Here is a 17,037-nt window from a genome sequence, read left to right as displayed (position 1 = left end):
CACTGTACAGCCTGAGGTATACAGGTGGTTCAAGGCTCTTAATTCACATCCCATTGCAAAGAATGGCCTGTCCATTTAAAAAGTGTTGAAACAGTTAAGTAGGGAATTATAAAGCTTTCAGGCTTTGAGCACTGTCTTCTCTGGACACTGGGTAGGAGGATCTGAGTAGAATGGTGCTTCCCCTCATCCTCCCTCCATCGTAGACAGGGAATGTGTATGACCTCATTTCCCTGCCCTCCCTACCCCAAACATGCATTTGAATGCCAGTCTACCATCCAGACTCCAGCAGGAGAAATGGACTATGCTGCCCTAGATACGCCAGACTGAGTCCCAGAAAGTGGTGGCTGTTTGTCTGGCTTCATATAAATTACCAAAGAGAAGATCTAGGTCTTGAGAAACAGGAGTGGGGGTACCTCAAGAGCTAAGCACTTCCCAGTTCCTTACCTGCCTCCTTTCACTGATTGGTGCTGGTGGGAATTGGTCTGACTCGGGCATTGCCTCGTACCCACAGCAGCACCACAAAGAACTGTCAAAGGACGAAGGCACGCACAATGCATGGGTGACTGTCAGGGCCAGTGACATTGGTCCTTCTGACAATGACAAAAAGGTTTCAGGCACAGGTGTTTTCTGCAGGAGTAACTCTTTCCATACACAGTGTTGATGGTTTGGGCTATCCTGAAAACAGCAAAGAAACCATTTCAAACCTAAGAAAAACTAGCTTGAAGGAAGGTCAGGTCTGCCAAAGTTCATTCATCCAGGTTTGTGCTTCATATGGATGATGCTTCATATGCACTAACACTTCCCTTTGTTTTGAATTAGGAACTGTTTAACAAGTCTAATATGAAAATTTGTGTAGAAAATGTACTGAAAAAAGAGGCAAATGAAAAAGATACACTTGCCAAAGAATTCCAATGCAAGCATCTGGAGTTTTTCTGGTTTTTCGGTATTTCTTTTAAAGATGGCAAAAAAAAGCTACTAAAACTTATCATGTTCTAAATATTATGACAAGCCTGTATTTTCTTGTGAAGACTCTTCTAATTTGACTGACTAAGGGAGTGGCATTGGAAGACTTCCGTAAAGAAACAGCCAGCCTCAGAATTATGGAGTTGATTTTAGAAAACTACCAGTTTCATTCATGACAACACATACATAGTAAAATTGTTAGGAAGTGTCAAAACAATTTGCAGATTCAGAGCATGTTGTTTGCTTGCACATTTACTGAGATTAGTTGCTAATGTATATACAAAACATTTGTACTAATTATTTGACAAGTGACTTAAGTTAAACTGTTAACCTTACATCAGTGACATTCACTAGTTTATTGATGTTTCAAAGCAAAGCAGTGAGGAAAAGAATCATTTATTTTAACTTTCAGTAATTTAATATAGTAGCTTTGCTATACAAAATTTTCAAGCATTAGCCTAAATAGTGTATTTTTGAAATAACATATCATTGGTTCTGTAAGTTATTTTATTGTACAAAATAGCACACAGATCATCCCTTACAGCAGCATCACTTCAGATGACATACAGAATCAAAGATAAAAAACCCCACTGTGCATGTTTCATAACATAAATTAAGCTAATTACTCAGATTTGTCATTTTCTACAAAGCAAATCACCCACTAGACTGAAGAGTGACTAATTTAACTGGAAATTGATACTTAACACGTCTTACTGGAAAATTAATGTACAGAAATCTCACATACTTATCGGTATTATTAGTGAGATAACCTTTCTAAGATGTGGGTTTTTGATGCACATTTTTCATAAAACATCCACAAATAATCTATTATTCAGTCTTTTAATTCATTAAAATTAAAGATGGCTATATCATCTCCGAAGAAATCACTAAAGAGAGGGATCATCACTGTGAGACCAGCAAATGCTAAACAAGCTTGTAATAAACTCTTATATTGTGTGTATATATATTGTTTTGTGCTGGCAAGTGTTGATCCAGAAATGCCAACAAATATGGCAACTGCAAGTAACTCTTTCTTCTATACACTGAAAAGTAAAGCTTACAAAGAAAAATATTTTTTGCTAATAGCTGTAACTGAGAGTTATTTAGTGATAAAATCTGGAGCATAGAGTGATGCATCGGTATGATATAGAACTGGAAAGATTAATACTTTGCTAAAAAATGCCTAATGCAAAGCAATCAGAAAGCAGGAAAAGTCACCATTTTTCAGTTTGAACACACAGAAAATCTGAATTGAGGAGCTGAAGAGTGCCGTGGTGATACTTGTCAAACTGACTGATTTTGGCTCAGCAAGGGTGGACACTTCAGTCTGTTTTTCTTAGCCATCCCTAACTATGAAGCAGAAGCCTTAGGATTTTGCAAAAAGAATCCTGTGTACTGTGCACAGGACTAGCAATTATGTGTACAGATTCACCCTTGATACAACTATTCCATCAGTATTTCTTGTCTAGGTGTATTGTGTTATCCTGGATATAAACAGATAACCTCAGAAATGTTACAGATCTAATTTTCTTAATATGCTATTGTATTCTTGACAGAGTAGTTTTGGTTTCATTAATATACAGAAAAACTTATTTAAGCATGGACCCATTAACAACCTTTTTCTGCTAACCATTCCTCCAAACAAGCTGAAAAAAGTGTTGCAATTAACTAAAATGTTCTACCACATTTCAGTATAGATATCCACCAACTACATTTGTAATGGTGTGTGATTTTTGGTTATGTGTTGTCTTTTTTTACAGGATGAGAATATAATGCGATCCATGCAGCTCTTTGAAAATGTGATTTAATGAAGACATTAGGTCTACAACTAATGGACAAATATGAACTATTCTGCAACATTATCTAAAAAAATGGATTTCCCACTTTATCATAAATAAAGTTACTCAGCTTTACACTGAGAAATGTATTATGCAAGTAAATTTTTTATTATAAACCCTTCCCAACAAAAAACCCTTTCTAAATTATACAATCTAGCACTTCCACAATGGCTATTCAGTTAATAGGACTCTACTGAAAAATCAGGTTCTTACTACAAACTCAAACAAAATACAACTGACATTATGCACCTTTATTATCATTCCAACCTCTAGTTAAAATAGATACAATTACACAGAGATTAAATAAATATTCTTAGTTTTGCTACTCATTTGTACTGGACTAAGGTCCAGGTGTTAAAACTTACTTCTTAAATCTCAAGCTTCTAATTTATACAGAGGCATTACAATTTATTTTCTTCTCATATTTCTATAGTGTAGTCCTTATTTTTGAATAAAATTTTGAGTTAAAATGCTATAATAAATGTGCAATGCACACCTTGCTATAATTGCCTCCCAACTTTGACTTGTTTTTCTCTTCAGAAAAAAAAAACCCAAAACCCAAACATAACTAAACAGGTAACTTGAGAGTAAGAACTGTTATAAAACAAAAACAAACAAACAAACAAACAAGTTGCTTATGGGTATTCTTATTCCCTAAAAATATGAGTAAACTTCTCTCAATCTCACCAAGCAAGTATGCACTTAATTTATCATGACAGGAGTATCAGAAATCTTACATACTGTTATTTTAATTCTTCTTGGATGTGTATGAGAAGTTCTTTGCTTAAAATTAAGGATCTTCTGACTTCCAACTTCTCATGAAGGAACCTTAACTGGATCCTAACTCTGCTTTCCTAAGTATGTGTCTTTCTGCCTTTAATGAAGAAAAAGGCATGAAATTTTGAAAACTGCCATCCCACTTTAGTGCTGAGAATGAACATCACTACATAGTAACCTCCACTAATAATAACTGCTAGAGGCTAACATCTATTTCATCTTTTTGTAATACCTTTGAGACAAAACCAGAAAAACAATGAAAACTTCAGCTATATATCATCTATATGTGATAAATGCTTTACATTTTTTAAGATCATTTCTTCATTAAGATTGGAGCTACTTAATTCTGAACCTAGAAAGATTCTTCTAAGAAAGTATGCATATAAAATATAACATTGCCCCTCCATCCATGTAATTTTTAAGATATATTGTCCACAGAGTCTACGCCAATACTTCAAAATAGGTGAAATGCTATCAGAGATTGGCCGACCTTCATTGTGACATTGCTGCAGAAAGTCTGAAAGGGGATTAATGAAGTAGAAAGAAAGTTACAAGAATTATTTTGTAAAAATAAATCAGGTATCTATTCTGGTGTAGAGATGGGATGTTAGAGGCATGTTGAAGGCTGCTCTGCTATCACCAGTGTAGGTTAAGAGTAGTACAATACATGTACACCTGAAATCTGCTGTAGCGTGTTTGTGTAAACTAAATGTGCACATTTTGTAAAAAAAAAAAAAATCAAATAAAGTAAACATGAAGAAAAAAAGGACCACGATCAATTTTTTGAGTTGTTAAATACCTGCTGGCAAAAATACTTATTGAAGAAGTACTTTTTTTAAAAAACATAAATACGTTTATCTTGACTTAGCACAATTCTGATCTTGGCAGAGATCGGTCCTGAAGTGAATTTCAGTAAGGCTGTGGTAATTTAAAAAAAACTTCTGAAATTGCTTTCACATGAGACTTTTATTAATGCTCTATGCATCAGCATCTTCTTATGAAAAAACATCCTTTCCAACAACTTTAAATGTCAGAATTGAATATTCCTCAGGGGAAAACCTTTGGTTAAATTTTGTTACTTTTGTTAACTCTCCCTGACATTGTACACAAATACAACATGTCCCTGAACAGCATTTATTACAAGAACCAATTAGGAATTATTTTGCATTCAAATTCAAATGCATTAATAGACAAATGCTGTACCCTCCAAAGCTTGACAGCCAGGGAAGCTGGCTTGTACAATCTTCTTTTTGTCTTTAACTTATATTTTTCATAGCTTCCACGTTCAGAAGTTTATTGACTCGTCTGGACCTGAATCCACAAGCAAATCCCAAGCATATCTGTAATGTGACTGAACTCAATTCAAAGGGAGCACAGTGTTAAGTATTTCAAAGTTGCCTCTTCCACCCAGCTCCCATTCAGTAGGCTCAAAGTTAACAGGAATTAATTAGCTGAGCAAAACCTCAGCTGTGGCTCTGTGGAGCAACCTGATGCCTCTACACTGTATTCTCCAGAGCCTCTCCAGGCTCTCAAACCAAAATGCTGAGAATGCACTGAGCAAGTTCAGCTTTGGACCTCATGCTGCCTGTTTACTGGGTTCAGCTTCACACCCTTAAAGCTGACTCTTAAGAAGTCTGAGAGGGCTCACAGTTCTGTGTCTAACCTAGCCCCCAGGAACCTCAATGTGTCCATCTGTGCTGTGTCACAAAAGAAGTTATGTATTTCAAAAGCAGCTATACATATGTGATTTAGCACCAAGTTAAATTTTATTTAAGTAATTACAACAAAATTATTTTGCATCACACAAATATACAAAGCATATAAAGCACTGCAGATATAATACATGAAATTGTAATTAAAAACTAAATAAGAATCAATATTTATACTACACTTGAAATAATAGCACATTAATCAGTGTCATCGTAAGTCAAATGCATATACAAATATACAAAGAAAAGTCTTCCATAATTACATATGCACAAACTGATAAGACTCCTGCTCTCCATCATACAGAGGAATAATTATTATTTTAAGGGAATATATTATACCCCAAATAAGTGTCAGTGATATTTACAGACAGTTTCTTTCTAAACTTCACCTCACAGTATAAATCATTACAGTTTCCTTGTTCAAGAGTAGATAGAACAATAGGTTGGAATTTTAGATTTGATGATCGCCACAGTTGCCTGTTGAAGAAAACAAAACAAATTTAAACGAAATAAGAGGCACTAGCAGTACATGTGACAGTACTCATAAAGTCTGTATAAACTGCATAGTTCACTTTTACTTAGTTATCTTTACTATTATCAAACAGTATAAAGCCAAAAAGTTAGTATTTGCTGAGAAATTTACTGTCAAAAGGGCTGAAAATAATGAACTGAGAAAATGCACCATTGTGATAACTAATGCTGGGGAGTAAACATCCGAAACAAGGGACATGAAAACTCAAACATCCGAAATAAGGGACATGAAAACTCACACCTAAAAGAGGTCACAAATATATACATGAAATAATAAGGATTTTTATGTAGAGGAATGATGTTCTGGAAGGGATTTCCAACAAAAGTAAGAATCATATGCTTTATAACAATTTAGAAAAAAAATAGATCAATTAATTGGTTGGATTATATAATATTGCTTGTAATCGCAACTTAGTAGTTTGTTTCCAGTTTTTTTTGCTTTGTCTTAATACAGTCTTTTTAAAAGATATACAGAAAGACCTACTCACAAAACAGGTAAGACTACAAGAAATCAGGGGACTGACAGAAGCATTAGAGGTTAATAACTCACTGGATTAATTATATTCTCTAGACGTAAATTTTCAGAACATTAAGACAAACTGTAATTTTCCTTTTTTTGTCTCACTTCATACAAATAAAGAACTTTCATTCTCCTTCATTTTTCGTGATGTTTTTCAAGTCTGTAATCCAAACACTGCTACTGCTCTTAAATGAACATATGCACATACAAAAATGAAGAGGCAACTACTGATTATTTGAGCACCTACTGGCTAAGGTGCACAGGCTCAGTACTGCCAGGCCTGCCTGTATGGTCCCTGATCCTCAGGTTATTCCTATTCTTTATGAATAACCATTTAATATAACACATGCAACTGTTCATAGGATCAAGAAAGCAAGAATTTTCTTTTCTAGATGAACATCTAAGTCAATATCCCTCATTTTTTCTCCTTTTCTCCTTTGTGCACAATGTACAGCACAACATTTGTCAAAAAAATGTTCAACAGAAGAAACCTCTGCTACCATCTATTACTTAAAGCTTCTTTTTGATTTATAGCCATTGTAGATCCAAACTCTGGGTTAACCAGGGTGGGCTGGAATGTGAGTGTCACATTCCCTCAGGAAATAGCATAAACAATAAACTAATAGTGGGAACAGGCAGGCATCATCAATAACAGCAAAAAGTAACTTTTTGCAGGAGTAAATCTTGTTGAGAAGCATATTTAGTCCCAGAAAATGGAACACCAAGCATGTATCCCAGCCATACTGAAGCAAGAACATGGCAACAAAACCAGAGATGAAAGCTGTTCTGACAAAATTGTATTCAAAAGTGTAGATTACTGAATAAACATGTGATCTACTCACCCTTCCACCACAGTGCTCCAACTTTTGTAAAGCAACAGTAACTTCTTCTCTATATTTCTTGTCCATTAATCTCTTTAAAAGCTATTGGAAAAGTAAAACAAAAAGGTTTATTGCACAATAAAAATATATGCAAAGAGGCAATAATAACCTATTTTGTTACTTTATTCCATCTTACTTTTGCAAAATTAAAGCCACAAAGAAACATTATTTTATAACTTGTAACTGATGTCAAAGTATGCAACTCAATAAAAGCAAATGGAATAAAAAGTTAACTAAAGAGAAACTTAAATTCAAAGAAAACTGATCTGCTAACCCACAAAAATATTTCTCTTTCATTTACCAAACAAATTGGAAAGAAATATCCACTTTAACAAAAGTCATTCTTAAAGAATTGTCCACATGAAAAGTTAACTTTTATTATCATGTGCATTGAAGGAGACTTCTCGTAGTAGAAAGACTTCAAAAAAAACCTGCTGTAATTTCGCTTCTGTACTGATTGTCAAAAAAGTCTTTTCATTTTGCTGTAAAAGTGCACTTTGCAAGCAGGTTAAAAGAAACCATGAAAAGCCTGTCTGACAGATGAAGAATGTCTCCAGAATAAGTTGGAATAAAAATACTTCTCATAATCCCACTCAAAGCTTATTTAATGACAACTTCCTCATGCAGAAGTCCCATCTGAAAGGAATGGGAATATTTGTTTCTGTTAATGTATTAAAACGTTTATGGTTTTGCAAAGATATTCAGACTTAAAATTAAAAACTCATTTTGCAACAAATTTTCCTCCAAAACAAAGCATCTGCATGTTTCCATAAATCGGAGAGAGAAGACTTCCATTACTCTCCAGTTTACATTAACAGGAGTTTTTGGACCTTGCCAGAACTTTTTAAGTCACCATGTTATAAAAGAGCCAAGGACTCACACTGGGGACTGTATGAAATAATGCTTTTCATGGAACTGCTGAGTCCTCCACTGTATCTCTGCAGTTAGTATAGTAACATCTCAATAAGAATGTCGTGAAAATACAAATGATTTTTATTACAGCACTAAAAACTTACATTTGTGAGTAGAAGCTTAAGATAATCATTAAGAGATGGGCCAACAACAGCACTCAATTGCACTAAAGCATCCAATCCCCTTCCAAATACTTCATCATCTGCATGTGCCTTCAGAAGGGGAAGAAAGAAAAAAAATCCTGTAAGATTCAGACAAAGTAAGCTTTTCTAAACTGCAATCTCTGCATTATGATTGTATGGAGTAGTTTTAGGCACTAAAACTACTGTGCAATTGCTAATTGCTATAATGACAGAAATTTAGAAAGAGAAGTACAATATGACTGAATATAAGTCTCTAGAGGCCAAATTTAAAGGCAAGGCATACTTTTAAAGTGGAAAACAAAAGCATCCCTGAAATTTCCACACAACTCTTGCATTTCTTCTGAGACAAGAAAACTAATAATTTACTATTGTTGAAATAAAAAATGTGGCATGAAGAAAAGTTTGCTACACTGATAATTTCAGTATTTCACAGCACATTAGAAATAACCTGTCAAATGCTGATATGTTGAAATTGAGAGACAACATTTTAGTTTAAAATGTAATGAATTCTGGGTAATTTCTATGTAATTCATAGCAATAACTTTCTTTGCTGGAGAAACAGAGGAGCCAATGACTTTCTGCCTCAATTAATTTAGTCCCCTGCCAACTACACCTGCCAGCAGTTATCAGGCTCTTATCTACTTCTACAGTTCTTCGTCATCTTTATTTCTCCCATAGGAAGTTTCTTCTGTACCTGACTTCTCCAGTGGTTTAATTATGCTGCTTTTTCTTTAGCAGAGAAATAGACTCATAACAACTTATTTTGGTTTCATACTAAATTATAAGTTTATTTAAACAACTATTTTTCCTCTCCAGCATCTGGGCCCTGAAATTTTTCTTTTCAACTAGAAATCATGGACTGCTTGTCTAGTAGAAGATTTAACAAGACATAATACCAAAACAGTGCAACAATAAAAATTATCAGAAGAGTAATATTAATTAGAGGAAGAGACAAGAATTATTTGTCTAATTTTGCCTTTAAGCTAAACCAAAGATAACACACAATTCCATACTTCTGTTACACTTCTGATTTGAGATCAAAATTAATTTTCAAACTTCAAGCCATCTCTGTTAAATCAGAACTGAAAGACAGCTAGATTAAGGGACATCTACTTACTGAACCAGAAAAGGGCTCTCAAAGACATGAAAAAGATCCAAAAGAGATAACCTTCAAACACAAGATCTCACTTTATATTCTGATGGTGTAGAAGGGTTAAAAACATTTTCTAAAATTAAGAATATGACCTCAAACACTATAAATGTATTCTCCCTTTTTCCTCATTGACATACTCTGGAGATGGTGCTGTGCAGGATGGGGAGTTGGACACAATGATCCTTGTGGGTCTCTTATTTTGGGATTCTGTTTTACCTTTGTAGCATGTTTTGAATTTTTACATGTAATAGATAAGCATTTATTCCTGCATATCCATTTTACTTCACATCATTTTTATTTTTTGCGTGTTATTTCATGGACATATAAAAAAGCCCACAAACATATGTATTTATTTCTGCTTACCTTTAAGACAACAGTTTCACAAAATTTTCCCATAGATACTGTCATATAGTTATACAAGGAGTTGTCCATCTTAATTTATATTTACAGACATATTTAGCTAATAAACCAAGGCAGGGTTAACAACAGAAAGAGAAATCATTCCTACTCCCCAAACCAAAAGCCCATGTGATAGATTTATTACATTAATACTACCCATGTAGTTCCCACCAACAGCAGGAAAAAAAAAATCAAACCCATTAAAATCTCTGCATGAAGATTAAGACATACCAATGCAGCCTTTAAGACTGGAACTAGACGAGGCAGCAAGGGAATAACTTTTTCAGCAGCACCTTCAACCAGAAGTAATTGTTTAAAACCCTCCTTGGAAACAAAAGTATAGGGATGTTTTGTCTCTCTTAGTCCCTGTTGCAAATGTAAAACATGGTTTTCTTAATATTGAGCCTTCTTTTAAACAAAAACACATTTTAAATGTTTCGCACAGCAGCAAGACCATGTTTAGATTTTGTCAGATCAGTTCAAAACATAAAGTACATTAACTCCACCATGTGGAGCCACTGGGTACAGCTCTGCTCACAGAATATTCTAATTCATTTTTCTTTGACAATATTGAATATTAAAACTCACATTATGAATACTGCCAACTCAATCAATATTTGTACCTCAGTACCTTTAATCTAAAAACCCAAGGTATTTTTCCAATGAGACCATGAACTAGAACAGTCTATATTTGTATAGGGGTTTTGTACCCTGAGAGGAAAAAAGAACAGAAGGTGAACTATGGAAGGAAAGACACCCCACACCACATACCTCTCCATTCAACACTAAAAACTTGTAGATAGCACAAAGATGCACATCTAGTGTAGGTCTGATTGGCAAAACTCAAAGATTTAAAGCCACGTGTCTGAAGCCTTTCTTCTTAACATAAAAGAAGTTTTATGTTACCTTAGGAATTGACAGTTTTGTTTAGTATTTAAAAAAAGAAAAAAAAAAGAAGAAACAAAGGGAAAAAGAAACAAAGAAAATAAAAATGAAAAAACAGGAAAAAAAAGGAAAAAAGAAAAAATAATGTAAGCCACCTCAGTATATGCACTTTATTCTACCTGCAGCATTGGATTCTGCATTTATTTAACCTGGAACATATTTGGTGATAAATGTCACAGATTGTTCTGAGAAAACAGAAGCCTCAACATAGTGTACAGTACTTCTCTTCCACTTATTTACAGGATCCTATTTCCACTGTACTAATTCAAGCAATTGGGAGCATTCTTACTTCATCAGGTAGGCATTACTTACAAAAATAAGAAAAACAATTTAGTTTACAAAAGCATCTGCAAAACCAAAAATTTCATTCAACAGCTGGGCATCTGAGATGTGGTCTTGCATTTGATCAGTATCTTGAAGATAAAACACCTCTACCTAGCTCTCCCAGAAAGCTCTAACTAAAGAACTACAAATAGCAATGATCTTGACCATTTTCACTCATACGATATCCTCACAAGTGTTTTTTTTTTTATTTCTCTAGAAGCTGAGCCTAAACTAGCCAACTTAGATTGTTAAAAATGACATTTGCAAATAGGAAATGGTTGGGTGCTTAATGTTGCAAGAAACTGGGTTTACCTCTGCCAATGTTAAAAGAAGAGGATCAAAGGGAACAGTTTCAGGAGGGCATTCCCACTGCAGTTTGTGCTTTACTGATCCATGCACTAACCTATTTAAAGAATAAAGTTTTAACAAAATAACAAATATATATTATATATAATTTATTGCTAACACTATTTGCTATGAATGTATCACCAATTAGTTTATTGTATTCCTACACAACATACACAATCTCAATACATAATGCTCTCCTTAGTGAAATTATAGGATCACAGAATCAACTAAGTTGGCCAAGACCTCTGGGATCATGGATTCCAACCTGTGTCTATGTGTAATGTTCAACAGTGCAATTATACTAAATTCCCAAAATATGTCAGTTTTCAAAATTCTGCTCCTAATCACACAGAAATCAGAAAATAGAAGTTATAAAAATTACAGATGTCTCTCATGCCAACACAGAAGATACTCCTTTTCCAAAGTTACTTATTTTGATAAGTATACCAAGAAACATTTTCCTCAAATAGCAATGGGTATGGAAAAGCAATTGAAATTGAAGGAAAATCATATTGGAATTTACTATTTAATCCTAAGATACAAATAAATGTTTTAATACTACGTATTAATGATTATTTTATACAATTATATACATATACATCTTATTAATGATGGCTTATATTTTTTTTTATTTTATGTAAATTTTGCATCCATGTGAAAAAACACCAGAATGTTGATTGTCTAGGCAAATATGTAACTAAGAAACTTAAAATACCCTAAACTTGTTTGTGAGTAGTTTTTTTTTAATATTTCATATGCCTGAAAACTACAGAATAGGAAATTCAACAACATGTTGTCATACTACTAAGGCTGTGCAAGGTCTACTTATTAAAATGGCACTAATTTTATTATCTTTGTTAGTAGGGATAAGTAAATTAAATTACCTGAAAATATCACTTGTGAAAGATGCTTAGGAAACCAAGTGTGCACATACTTAACTATTTTTTTTAAATGTGGCTTTAATATTAACACAGCATAAAAAAACAACCAGAAGAAGATAATTTCAAAGGCATGGGAAGTTGCTCTCTGATCTGAAAAGAGTTAAGTATTAGAAATTTTTCCAGAATTGAATGGAACTAAACAACCTAAGTAAAAGATGAAACATGAAGAGGTGCATTTATTTAGTAAAAATAAAAACCAAACCCAACATACCTGCAGGGAATACCACCTCTAGCATATGTAGCAGCAAATGCAGATGATGGTTGAGAATAAGCACGAAACTGTAAGGACAGAAAAAAAAAGCATTATTTCATTATAACAGTAATGTTTTATAGCTATTATGAATATGTTAAAACAGAAGTTTACCAAAACAAGAACTTAATCACATGATTCCAAAACAAATAAAAAAAAAGAACTGCAGCTATGAAGTGGAAAACATGTAAGTGATACACTTATCAGAAAACTGCTTTTAAGACTCATCAGTCTGGGGAGTTGTTAAAATTAATAAAAATGTACAATCAGTGGTCTCCTGATGGAATCACTTTATTTTTCTATTTTTTTCCTGCAAATGGTAATATTGAAGTCTTACAAGTTCTTTTCTAAGCAGATCAAGGAGCTCTCAGTTCCCTGAAGCTCCTGTTGTTATTACTGCAATTCCATCTTGCATCTGGCAAGATGTGGGAGAAACCCCAAATATTAGGCAAGATGGTGGGAGGGTACTGCAAATGCACAGGGAGGTTCATACTGGGTGAGAATCTAGGAAAGACACACTGGAGAAGGAAACCAGAACTTTCAAGCAAGGAAAAGCTGCACAAATTTGGTTTTTATAATATATGTGCTTCTTATGCCTATGATCTATTGTATTATTTATCAGCATGATCATTTAATGTTGCTTTCCAGATAATAAAAAAGATATTATGAAAGCATTCAGAAGGAAATACCATGAAATCTCTATTTTTATCTTTTGAGTGTTTAAACCTGCATTAAGATTAGCAGAATTGTGTTCATGGCTTATTTTTGGTCATTGTCCACTTGCAAAGAGATTTCAAGTAAAAAAGATGACCACATTAAAATATTCAGTCTCTGTTTATCAGTAAAGGACCTCTGCATTTCATTCACTTTACAAAAAGCCTGTGACATTACTAATTGCCAAATTATATGGCCTAGTGGTAAACTACAATTCATGCATTCAATGTTAGATCTCCAAACACAGGACTTCCAGGAAATAAACAACTGCTTTCATTACTACTCTCCCAAGAACACAAATTTTTCCTGAAGGATTACATAGTCACAGTAACTGTGAGTTTCAAATAATGTTCACCAGCAATTAATTTGCCAGATTTTATGAGGCCCTAAACACCTTCAATATGACACCTCTTTCTTGGTTTCATTGCATAACTGAAATAAGTTTCCCTAAAGCAGCAGGTGCCAAAGCCTAGAAGTAAGAAAAAACCAACCATTTATAATGTTTAGCTCTAAATCTCTTTTTAGGGCAATAGTACATAAAAAATAGCAGTTACTATTCAAGCCACAACGGTACCAAAATACATTAGTGATGTAATAAACAATGTTATACCTTCAGGCATTTGAGCTTAGAAGATAAGGTATGTATGATTAATAACAAAAGTTTAATTTCAGATTAAAAAACAGGACCAGAAGAAGCATGGCCTGCATGCAATTTCATAAAATAAGGAACACTCTTCAAACCACAGATGGATTTTAACCAAACAAAACCACCACCACCACCACCACATACTGGATCAATAGTTTTAGGATTCAGCTTTGCACTAGGCTTTGGCTGTGATTCTGCAGAACATGTCTTGCTTTTCTGGGTTGAAGACTTTGTTTTTATTTGGATGCCTGATGACATTCTTAGAACATTGCTTCCTACAAAAAAAAATTAAAAACATAAAATTATTTTCATTCTTATATGACAGAATATGAAGGGTTAGAATGAGCAGCAGTACAGACCTCAGCAGAAGAGACCAGAGTCAAAAGGGTACAGTTACATCAGAAGAAAGCAACAATTTGAGGAAGGTCCAGAATGAAGGAATGAAGCAAGTACATTCAGGACACAAAACCCAAACCACAATCAATAAGAGATGAGAAAAGAAATGTAAGGCAGCAAAAAAAAAAGAACACAGAAAATTAATTCCAATTCCACTAAGAAGAATGAAAGTACTTTTTTTAAAAGACTGCAAAAATAACAAACAAAAATACCTCTGACTACATCATTTAATACTGATTTAAGTACACTTATCTTCAGTAAGTCAATGCACTAGCTACACATCACTACAAATGTATGTAACTGGGTTCAAGTGTTCCTAATAAAAATAATAGTTCTCTACTTATTTACCATACCAAGTCTGATATTGTGATGAATAGTATAAATTATTCCTGAGATTACAAGATTTCAAATATTAATAAAAATATAAATACTGAAAACCCTAGTTTTGAATATTCTAATGTTCAGTAATTTTTGCTGTGGTGTATTCTGCACAGAAAAAAAAAAACAATTTAGTAGATAAGACATTAGATTCCTATTGTGAAAAAACAATAGCACCATATAGAGATGAAAATATTAGGAAACAAACATTGCTTCAGGGATGAGCAGCGTGCTTGCTGTCCAGCCATCACCCTTGGTGACACTTATTTTTGTTAAAAATATTATCAAGTGCCAATTACTGAGACCAGGATGAATCAGAGACAGAATTGCCATGCTACTCTCTCACCCTCAGCTCTATCAGCCACCTGCCCTAATCTCTGCCACTCTTGCATGTGCACTCCTTGTTTAGCTTGGCTATTCTCATTCTTCCCTCTGAGCACGATTGCCAGTCAGGTACCTTTGCCATTATCTACATTGTGAAATCTTTAGGATTGCTTCTGTTTCTGGTTAGTGATAAGGTCCCAGTACATATGTAGATATACTGTCTTTTAAACTTATGGAAAGAATTATATGAAGTGCCCAAATTTTACTGAATGCTGTGAAACAACATATAATAATTATTAATAAATCAGCTACAATAAAATTGAAAGTTTAAATCGATACTTCTTGACAGATGATTTAATCAGAACTAGTGAATCAGTTCATCTACTGTATATTTTGTTTTCTCTTTCCTATCGTTTCCAGAATGTGGCCTGTCACCACTGAAAGTCTTTTTAAAAGAAATAATACACCACAATTAGTCAATTGAATGTCTTCAGAACTCATAGAAACTTGCATGACACTTTTGGGAACTATTCTGTTTGTAAAATGGAAAACGTTAATATAAAAATAAATCTATTGATTTTGTATGTCTAAGTTCTAATCACATTAGTGTAAGAAGACAGACTTTTAACTGTCAGAAAATTAAAAATCAAAATCGTTTCATACTATAAAAGCACCAGATAAGCTCTTGACAGTAGCAGGATGTAGCACAAAATAGCGTTATCTGTGTCAGACTTTGAAATGTAATAATACAATGTAATAGTCAGCTTTCTAATACCTGCATAAATATTTTTCTCAGAAAAGTACTTAGAAGTAATTGAGATGTTTTTAATTTTTTCTATTTTCCAAGTAATGAAAACACACGCTAAGGTACATTATGTAGCGCTGACCAGAAGAAGTACTTTTCACAAGGAGGGCTCACTCTTCAGAGATGAAAGCTCTCGTGCAGTGAGGAGCTGCAAGGGTTTTGTGGAGAGATCAGACAGGTGAAGCACAGCCGTGAATCAAACAAGCGAGTTTGGCACAGAAGTGACCCATCTACTGGCAGATGACAGACTTCAAATCAAGGAGCGACACTTTAAACAGAAATTGGAGAAGCACTTTTAAGAGACATCTTTCAAAGGAGGAAAAGCGCAGCCTGGAGTTCGGGATCTAGAAGTCACTTAAGGCAGGCAGGACGGAGGTCAGCAGGATCTGAAAGGCGAGGTTGCTCCCTTACCCTGCCGAGTGCCGACTCTCCCGGAGTGCAGAGGCAGAAACACATGAGGGGCTTCGAGCGCCGCCACCGCCGACAGCCTCAGGCAGAGCAGCTCCGGCGAGCTCCCACAGAGCCCCCGGCCCGGGCCTCCCCAGCGCCGGGGGACACGCAGGGACCCCGCGGGAGCACGGGGGGCCGCCCGGCTGTGCTGGGCTCCTGGGCCGCCCCGGCTCCCGCTGGCAGGGCACGGCGGGCTCCGGGCACGCCGGGCTCGGGGCACGCTGGGCTCCGGTCAGCGCCGGGCTCTGGGCTCCAGGCACGCCGGGCTCCGGGCACGCCGGGCTCTGGGCTCCGGGCACGCCGGGCTCTGGGCTCCGGGCACGCCGGGCTCGGGGCACGCCGGGCTCCGGTCAGCGCCGGGCTCTGGGCTCCGGGCACGCCGGGCTCTGGGCTCCGGGCACGCCGGGCTCGGGGCACGCCGGGCTCCGGTCAGCGCCGGGCTCTGGGCTCCGGGCACGCCGGGCTCGGGGCTCCGGTCAGCGCCGGGCTCGGGGCACGCCGGGCTCCGGTCAGCGCCGGGCTCGGGGCACGCCGGGCTCCGGTCAGCGCCGGGCTCGGGGCTCCGGGCACGCCGGGCTCCGGGCACGCCGGGCTCGGGGCACGCCGGGCTCGGGGCACGCCGGGCTCGGGGCTCCGGCCAGCGCCGTCCCCGCGGGCCCCGGCGCCGCCGACGCTTCCTGCCAGTTGCCA

General features: G+C 36.1%; 2 protein-coding genes across 10 annotated transcripts in view; one reads left to right on the top strand and one right to left on the bottom strand.

The window, feature by feature from the left end:
- KCNIP4 (potassium voltage-gated channel interacting protein 4) overlaps positions 1 to 4,328 on the top strand; it is a 390,138-nt gene extending 385,810 nt beyond the window's left edge. For all 8 annotated transcript variants that reach the window (XM_058024105.1, XM_058024101.1, XM_058024107.1 and 5 more), the window contains one exon: positions 2,724 to 4,328. In XM_058024105.1, the coding sequence (XP_057880088.1) occupies positions 2,724 to 2,771 (48 nt within the window). In that variant the 3' untranslated portion in view covers positions 2,772 to 4,328. The remainder of the gene's footprint in view (positions 1 to 2,723) is intronic.
- A 214-nt stretch (positions 4,329 to 4,542) lies between these two features.
- PACRGL (parkin coregulated like) lies at positions 4,543 to 16,524 on the bottom strand. 2 transcript variants are annotated; one of them, XM_058024109.1, is made up of 9 exons: positions 16,309 to 16,401; positions 15,980 to 16,165; positions 14,139 to 14,269; positions 12,596 to 12,663; positions 11,408 to 11,498; positions 10,058 to 10,192; positions 8,236 to 8,343; positions 7,181 to 7,261; positions 4,546 to 5,764 (listed from the first exon to the last, which is right to left on the bottom strand). In XM_058024109.1, exons 3-9 carry the CDS (start codon positions 14,250 to 14,252, stop codon positions 5,708 to 5,710), a joined length of 654 nt encoding a protein of 217 aa, XP_057880092.1. In that variant the 5' UTR covers positions 14,253 to 14,269; positions 15,980 to 16,165; positions 16,309 to 16,401; the 3' UTR covers positions 4,546 to 5,707. The 2 variants fall into 2 exon arrangements, with proteins under 2 accessions (XP_057880093.1, XP_057880092.1); XM_058024110.1 differs by lacking the exon at positions 15,980 to 16,165 and having other exon boundaries at positions 4,543 to 5,764; positions 16,309 to 16,524.
- Between the last annotated feature and the right edge of the window lie 513 nt (positions 16,525 to 17,037).

Source organism: Melospiza georgiana, chromosome 5 (genome assembly GCF_028018845.1).
Source record: "Melospiza georgiana isolate bMelGeo1 chromosome 5, bMelGeo1.pri, whole genome shotgun sequence".
Lineage (NCBI taxonomy): Eukaryota > Metazoa > Chordata > Aves > Passeriformes > Passerellidae > Melospiza > Melospiza georgiana.
The sequence above is the reverse complement of the archived record's forward strand: the minus strand, read 5'-3'. Positions and strand labels throughout refer to the sequence as shown.